Here is an 8,891-nt window from a genome sequence, read left to right on the forward strand (position 1 = left end):
GAAACGCAAACACCCTTGTTTGGCATACAATAGATTGGCTAGATCAGAGAGACAAAGTGGGTTGGCTGTTTCAAATCTACCGGCCACATCAGGCTGCGTGCTTAGTTGCACAGCTAGATGACTAGGTACTTCCGCCCAATATAAAACCCTGGGTTGACTTACAGAGGTTTCCCTTTTATTCCCTCTCTGATCTTATTTGAACTCACAAACGGATACACTATCTTACTGCTTATACCCCTAAAGCTGTCCTAGATTCCCTTAAGGTATGGGATAACTCATTATACATGACTAAAGGGCTTATTTTGCCTGCCAAAACTTTTTATATTGTTTCCAGACTGATCCCAGATATTAATGTGTCCAAATGGGGTGATTGGGGAATAGGATAGATTTTTGAAGTCATGCATGCAAACTCTATACTTCTGTGCTCTCACCTCCAGGCTCAGTTTGATCTCCCTTCCCCGAGAACTGTTTGCATATCTCTGTATTAGTCATTGGATTTCCACTGCAATCAGGGTATAGAGTTTCCTTTTGTTGCTCCCACCTGAGATCTTGCCTCGACTTACACGGGGTAACTCATTGGCATTGACTTTTGGTACTCCTATTTTCTAGGGAATGGCCCAGTGAATAATTCTAAGTGACAGTAACAATGGGAAATGGATGTTCAGGTGACATTTTTGGTCAAACAAAGGCAAACTATATTGCGATACACTGCTTGTTTAAGTGTTATCATACAGTATTACAAATTAAATTGATCCATCGTTTACTGCAGCGAAGCTTCACAAAATATGGCTCTCCCAATCAAAATTATGTTGGAGGAACTACTCTGATCTGTTTAATGTAGTTTGGGACTGCCCACATGTGCATAATTTTGTGTGTGGTATTCAATTTAATTTCCAAAGTTCTGGAGAATAGATTATAGTCTTTGCCTTTAATAGCTCTTTTGCATGTATATACCCCGGATTTTATGAAACACGGTCGATTGGCACTTTTAGTTGCTATTAGAAAGTGACCTGTGCTCAATTTTGGAATAATCTTTACCTACCTTCTCATGCTAAGATTATAGCGAAGGTCTACTTTTGCCTTTGAAATGGAGACATTGGGGGACTCAAACTCTGTCTCTGCCTCATCGTCATTGATAAAATGGTTTTGGTGGCACAAATTTGTAACAGATGGAGAGGGTGCTGACTTGATTTTGGCTCTTCTACATCCCATAGTCAACATTTACCTCCTAACAAATGTACTTGTTAACATGAGCCCCTGCGCGAGGAGATAGTTGAAATTCCTGCTGTCGGGATACCGGCGCTCAGAATGCCGGCACCGGTATCCTGTCACCAGTCAGAATCCCAGCGCCGGCATCCCAACGCTATGTAGTGGGGTATGAGAATAGTTAGGGTTATGCAATGGGGGGGGGTGTTAGATTTAGGGTGTAGGGAGGGGGTAGGGTTAGGATACTTACCGGCAGGTTTTGGTATCCTAACCCTGTCGGGATGCCGACGCCGGGATCCCAAGCGCCGGCATCCTGTACCCAGCCCCCCTGCACGTGCCAGAGAGGGTCGTGGGGGGAAGGGATTTGGCTTCACAGCATGTCCCCCGTTTTTGTAACTCTGTTGGAATGCTCAACGCTTCCCGAACGGCTGGGCTGCCCCCAGGCTCTCCTCCCTGCACTGTGGGCCTGATTCAGATTTGGGAATAGAGTAAGATAGCGCAAGTAACTGTACCTGGACAAACCATGTTGCAGTGCAAGGGGGGCAAATACATACATTCTGTTTTTGCATGTAGCCCACACATGCTGGACAGCTTTATTTTTACACTGCAGTTCAGATTTCAGTTTGGATACTCCCCTCCAGGGCCGATTCTAGAGTTTGCCGAGCTCAGGATGAGAGTTTCCTTTGGTGCCCTGAGGTCAGGGGACATGGCCTGTTCAGGGGCAACAAAAAAAGCAAAACCATAAAGAAAATAGTAATTATGGGGCGCTGTTTGCCAGAGCAGAAGCCGATAGCCAGGGGGGGTTTGTTTGCCTAAGTCTTACCTTGTGAAGGCAGGCTGGTCCCTCCTCCTTGCTGCTGCTCCTCCGTCTTCTCTCCAACGGAGATCGAATGTATCCCCAACCTTCCTCCCACCTGCGGGATACTGCAGCCCACGGGTGGGACAGTGTCTGAAAAGCATTGACTGAAATTGGGACTGTTGGGAGGGGTTATGGTTTATTTGTAATATGGTGCCTGTGCTCTAGATACTGTTCTATTCTGACTCATAAGCTTGTTTTCAGGTATTCATCCTGTGTAGTTGCACATTTCCATGTTTTGCATATACTTTTCATGTGTATACTGTGGTTCTCTTCCATACCCTACCTCCCTTTTCTTCATTCCACACCCTCCCCCCACCACCACCATATATTTTGTTTTGAAAATTTGTACAAAAATGATTATACATTTTTTTAAAGCATATATCACTGTAGCAGGTTACTAGAAAAAGCTTGGCTATACACTTTATTTATTACCAGTTATTTATATAGCACACACATATTCCGCAGCGCTTTACTTGGCCATTCACATTAGTCCCTGCCCCAGTGGAGCTTACATTCTACAGTATGTTCCCTATCACATGCATACACACACACTAGGGTTCATTTTTGTTGGGAGCCAATTAACCTACCAGTATATTTTTGGAGTGTGGGAGGAAACCGGAGCACCCGGAGGAGACCCACGCAAGCACAGGGAGAATATACAAACTCCACACATGTAGGGCCATGGTGGGAATCAAACCTATGACCTCAGTGCTGTGGTGCAGTAACGCTATCATTACACTGTCTGTGCTTTCTTGGTTTGTTCTATTAATGATTTATAGTTTTGCTCAGTTTGTAATATGTCATTTGACTACCATAGCAAGCAAAGTGGCTATGGAGTGCCCCTCTGAGCTCAGTTTGCACATGCACTGTAAAATCGCCCCTCCTTCTCCCCTCTCAGTATTACATAAACATAGAGGCTTCCTACACAGTGCTTAACATTGACAGGTACAAGAGTTATCGAACACTGATGCTTTTACTGCTGACCTATCAACAGGAACTGATCGTACACAGAGAAACAGACTCAGAGGTTATATGACATTTTCCACATGAACAAGCTTAATTTACTGACACACAAATGCATTCTGGTTGTGAGTATTTTTTTCCCCTTCAGAGAGATTTTGGCATTTTCGTGAAATTGCCATTGCAAATTATTCAATTATACTATTTGTGTTCCATGTGGGGAAAAAAGGCAAAGCAAAAATTTGACCATTAATAAACTGTGCCGTTTGGGAAAATATACAAAATTGTTGCCTTCAGTAATATGTCAATGTTCTGAATAGAAATATATACAGATCTAAAACATGGTTACATCTAATATAGGTTAGTCTTTATTTAGCTGTATAGATCATGTAATTGTTGCTAATTTTTATATACTACTGTACCATTTACATTATACACGCTGACCCAAGACATGATTAAAATGACTATAAAAGAATAAAGAAAATGCCCCAGCATACCCTGTTGCCATTTACAGCTTCACAACAAGGGAGAGCCAGAGATTCCCCTGAGTTCACTAAAGTGTAATATTTACATATATTCCATCTATAAATACTATGCAAGCTGTGTTACAGATTACATATTTGATTTAGCAGCTTATTCATTTGTTTATTGTTTTATTCTAGGAGTATTTTCTAACACCAGAGCTGTCAAGTCAGGCAATAAAGGCGAGCCCTGTATGCTGTGCATTACAGCACTGCCGGAACGCTTTCCCTGAGCAGACACTTCTGACCATGAGAAAACTGCCAATAACTTATGTAAGGCATTACTAGAATCTAATCTTGTTTGTTTCACAGTTGTGTTCATATGCTTTTACACTTGTCTAGATACTTTTATATAAGGTGACACCAGTGAATTTTGTAAATTGTGTAAGTAAACCTTGGTAATATGGCAGTGTTTTTATGTTTCTTGTTTATTTTCCTTTTCATACATTTATAAAGATGCAAAGTACAATACATTTCTAAGACCCTACTTGCAGTCTTAACAATGATTAGAATAAAGAGAGTTACTACAAAATATCCTAAAACTTGTAAGGGGGAGATTTATCAAAGTTTCTAAAAGGAACAGTGGAGGTGTTTCCCATAACAACCAATCAGATGCTGGCTATCATTTTTAAAGAATATACTAGATAAATGATAGCTAGAATCTGATTGTTATTGGGCAACACCTCCCCTGCTGCTCTCTAGAAGATTTGATAAATCTCACTCTACAACGCAACTCTTTGTCTCTTCCCTCCAAGGACCTCTGTCCTCCTCCCCTCTCCCTCTCTGTTGACAATACCTCTGCTACTCTGTCTCCCAACTCTGCTATCTGGGTGACATCTTTCTCATTCACCCCCAAGTAAATACCTCTCCCAATACTGCCACTTTCATCTCTTTTAAGGACTAGACTCACACACTTATCCAGCTTCATCTCCACACACTCCCTCCTACCCACTATGCTTTGCCAACATCCACTGCTGCATCTCCTCCACTCTGATCATCTCGTCCCATTCCTGCCCACACTGCTCCCGACCTCTGGTATGCTTTCCAAATCTCGTTCAGGCTTTGGTCACGCCACCCAGCCTATAGTCGTGCCCTGTTTCTCTCTACCAGACAACAATAAAATAAATCAGGTTATTTCTTCATTTAACTTGTGTTGAACCTACCTTTTATCTGATTGAAGTCCTCTCTTCTGGTCTTTTGTACACTGTCAAACTCTGCAAACTAATCCATGATCTCTGTGTAAGCATAAATCATCCTTCCAGTCACCTGTTGTAAAATAGAACAGTGTGTATATAATTTTATTCTGTTAGAAAACCTGCAGAAAACATTGCAACCCCATTTCTCACTGAAACGGAAAGTGCCTGATAAGTGAAAGGAGTTTTTTTTTATTATTATCGTCACAAGGGGTCCACAGCACCGTACAGAAACAGAATGAACAAAACAGGAAAAAAAAATTACGTACAGTACAAAACATTGCAGGACATGTACAAGATCTATAAACATTGCTGCAGCAGCAGTCAGAATACTCAAATAAGCAGCAGAACCCAAAGGTTTGGTGCCGTTGTAAGCAGTGGGGAGGAGAGGATGGTATAAGTGGGGGAATGAAAATCACATAAGGAAAGAGAGACCCTCGTTTGAGAGCTTACAATCTAAAGGGAAGGTGCAGACAGACAGTTGTGACACACAGCAGAGAGACAGCGAGCGATAAGCATGGAGCATTTGGTTAGGATGAGAGCTGGAAGGCTTTAATAAAGAAGTAGGTCTTAAGAGTCCATTTGAAGTTTTGTAGAGATTTGGAGAGTCTCATAGGGAGAGGAAGAGAGTTCCAGTGGTAGGGAGTAGCACAGACAAAATCTTGGAAGTGATAGGTAATCAGTTGAGAGGAGAGGTGCCATTCATTTGTGGAGCGAAGAGGGAGTCAATGTATACAGAGAGGACAGATATGTAAATAGGAGAGGATTCGGTGAGAGCTTTAACTGAATTTGAGAAGAGAATTGGGTTCTGAAGAGGAAGGGAGATGTATGTTTGAAGAGGAAGATTAGTTGGGCAGTAGCGTTGAGGACAGATTGGAGTGGAGAGAGGTGTGAGACAGGGAGGCCAGATAAGAGGAGATTAGAGTAGTCCAGTTTGTAGATGACCAGTGAGTGGATGACGGTCTTAGTTACCTCCAAGGGTCTGATCGTGGAGATATTTTTCAGATGGAAATGACAGGACTCCAGAAGGTACTGAATGTGTAGTTTGAAGGAGTCCAGAATAACTCCAAGACAGCACACTTGCGGGCTAGAGGAGATGGTGGTACTGTCATTTGGAATGGTGGGAAGATTATCAGCTTGATCTTAGACATGTTAAGAAAGCGCTGGAACATCCAAGGAGGAAATAGCAGAGAGACAGTGAGGAGAGAGGGGGGAAAAGTCAGGGGAGGAAAGGTGGATCTAAGTGTCATCAGCATAGAGATGATATTGGAGGCCAAAAGAGCTGATGAGCTCACCTAGAGAGGATGTATAAAGGGAGAATAGAAGAGGTTCAAGAACAGAACCTTGGGGGACACCTACTGGTAGAGAAAGTGGGGGAGAATTGGATTCATGAGGAGAAAGGGAAAGAATGGTCAGAGAGGTAGAACAGCAAGGAGAAGGTAGTATCACACAGAACAAGGGAATTAAACCTTTTCAGGGGGAGATTGTGGTCCACGGTGTCAAAAGCAGCAGAATGATCATGGAGAATGAGCAGAAAGTAGTGGTCCTTGGATTCGGTGATGGCTAGGAGATTTAAGGAGTTGGAGATGAAAAGGTCATCGTGGGGACAATATTTTCTTAAAATGATCTGGCATAGCAGAAAGCACAGGAGAGAGAGACAGGGTTAAGTAAGTGAGATTATCAGGATTGTTGTATTGTGGGGGTGAGATTGATTTGGAGCAGGGAGATGAAGAAATAGGTTGGATGTGATGGTACAGGTTCATGACCAAGGAAGGGAAACTGCAGGTGGTGGGTGAGGTGGAAGTTTAGTGTGATGTGAAATAAAGGTAAACTGACAATGGCACAGGAATGTCATAGCTGTGTGGAAAAGAATAGTCAATAAGTGCAGCAAGCAAAAGCAGGGAGTCCAGTAAGGAATGTCCAGGATATATAGAAATCAGGTGTTTGAGATGGAGGGTATCCAAACACACAGCAGTTTGTTTAATGTAGTCCCACAGTACCAAAGATTTCTGGTGGAATGATCTCCTTTTGTTTCCTCCTGTTTAACGCTGGTATCATTTCGAATTATGGTATAAAAGTCTAATTACACTGTGAAGAAAAACACTCTGCGGTCAAAAGGCTTGCAGCCTACCATACAGTGCTGGTTAATGTGAAACTGTCTCCTGTACAGACTCCAAGAACATATTATTGCAGAGGAAACAAAGTTGTGACTAATGTGATCTAGCCCAATTAGCCATAATATCATTATTTCCATTTGTCCATGCTCTCAAAGACAATATTCCCAAAGTGCACAGTATTCAAAACTGCAAAAGCTATTGTCCAGCAGCTCCCTGTAAACTTTCACTGAAGGACCACTGCTGCTGTTTTATTTGAACAGTGCACTCCTATTCCCAGGTGATCGCAGCTGCATGCCATTTCCCCGAAGCAGATGTTCTTTTCCTTTGCTGAATATGTAAACCCTAAAACGGAGTTGTTCTGTGAATGAGGACATAGAGCTTGATGCTGAGGGATGCCCACTGCTGCCTTTTCATATCCGTTTGATGACGTACAACAGCGGTAACATCGGTGCAGATAGGGCAAACACGCAGACTGTTAATCAAGTCTGATCTACCTCAACCACTGCATCTCTCCTGACACACAGGGAGCTCTCATGCTGCAAAGGAGATTGCAATCGCTAATTTATGCAATCCCATGAAATGGCGTTTAAACTGTCCCGACAGCCTGTGTTTGCCCCATGCTTAATGCCCAAATTACTTGTCAGAGTATAAAGCAAACCTTTTGTTACTTTGTCTAGATTTGTTTATCATGAGTTATAGTTTTATTTTTGTCTGTTTTTATTTGTAAACCTTTCTTCATGTCTCCTTTACAGAGCAACAAAAGTGAGGATAAAGGTGGCTATATCTGCCATGCCTGTGTACAGCAGCGGGTTGGCCCAATAACGCAGCTGATGATATCTCCAGAAGTTTTGCAACCAATGGAAGTTAAATTAGAGAACATCGTTCTCAATAGACACCAAGAAATGCTCCTACAAGCTATTTAAATGAACTAATGGGATTCGAAAATATTAACTTTGTTCACTAAGGCGGGAAGTGTATTATGTAAATCATTGGGATGTCACTGAATGGCATCTGTATTGTTATTTGCTATTAACCTCCAGCAACGTTTTTCTTTGTTGTTGGTCTTTTAACTTGTATATATTTTATGGTCTTTCTTCATTCATGTGTTGTAATCATCGCATCATGCCCAATTTTATTGTGTAACTCTCAGGTCTGATTCATGAGCTTGTGTTCAAATGAAATGTATGTTTGTGTAAGCCAATTTTCTAACACATGAAAAAACATCTATTAAAATATATTATATTGGTCACGTTTTTGAAGATTTTTTTTTCTTTTAAAGGGGCTTGAATCCACTTGAGGAAGCTAAACGTTTGATGTATCAGCCTAATTTTTTATTTTTAGATTAGGTAAATTTTATTGTTTTTTAAAACCTACAAAGTAAAAGAATCTCAAAAATCCCAATATTTCCACTGGACAATAAGATTGCCTTTTTTAGTTTGTAATTGTTTATTTTGAGTGCTTACAAGAATGAGACAAAATGAGTACAGAACAGGAAAAACATAAGCAGAATACTTGAACTTTTTTACAGAAACAGAATACCTGCGTAACTACAAGGGAGAACAGGACTAGGGCAAAAAGAGGCAAATTAACTCTGATGCTATAACATCGAAGTGCCACAAGTGATGATGAAGAAGAAAGGAGAGGGGAAAAATGGGTTGAGGATAGCATAGTGAAGAGCAACAGCAGAAGGTGAGTATTACCATAGCGTTGTGCATGGGTCAGTTGGGGTTATCAGGGTGCGGAAAGCAAAGGCAGATGGGTGACCTCAAGGGAGAACTAAGAAGCCCAGACCTGATCAACCATATGACCTCTATCATGTAGGTAATAGGTGATGACTTTCATAGTCGCAATATGTCCTATTTGAAATTTTAGGGCAGAGAAGGGTGGAGTGACTAAAATGTGGGATGCCAGTTGGTTGGAGAGTTTGCTGAGGGGGGGGGGGGCTAGAACAAAAGAGAAATCCACAGATCTTTGGCTATTGAGGTATCAAGCTATTCAGGAGGTAATGGACTGCTGTATAGTAAGGGGCAAATAT

General features: G+C 41.7%; 1 protein-coding gene across 5 annotated transcripts in view; it reads left to right on the forward strand.

Moving 5' to 3' along the window:
• The window catches only part of FBH1 (F-box DNA helicase 1), a 152,077-nt gene extending 143,974 nt beyond the window's left edge, over positions 1-8,103 (forward strand). For 4 of the 5 annotated variants that reach the window (XM_088468706.1, XM_088468711.1, XM_088468708.1 and 1 more), the window contains 2 exons: positions 3,688-3,819; positions 7,609-8,103. In XM_088468706.1, the coding sequence (XP_088324832.1) occupies positions 3,688-3,819; positions 7,609-7,779 (303 nt within the window). In that variant the 3' untranslated portion in view covers positions 7,780-8,103. The remainder of the gene's footprint in view (positions 1-3,687; positions 3,820-7,608) is intronic. The other variant, XM_088468710.1, reaches the window with a different exon arrangement.
• The last annotated feature ends 788 nt before the right edge of the window (positions 8,104-8,891 follow it).

Source organism: Taudactylus pleione, unplaced genomic scaffold, assembly GCF_031769625.1.
Source record: "Taudactylus pleione unplaced genomic scaffold, aTauple2 ptg000086l, whole genome shotgun sequence".
Lineage (NCBI taxonomy): Eukaryota > Metazoa > Chordata > Amphibia > Anura > Myobatrachidae > Taudactylus > Taudactylus pleione.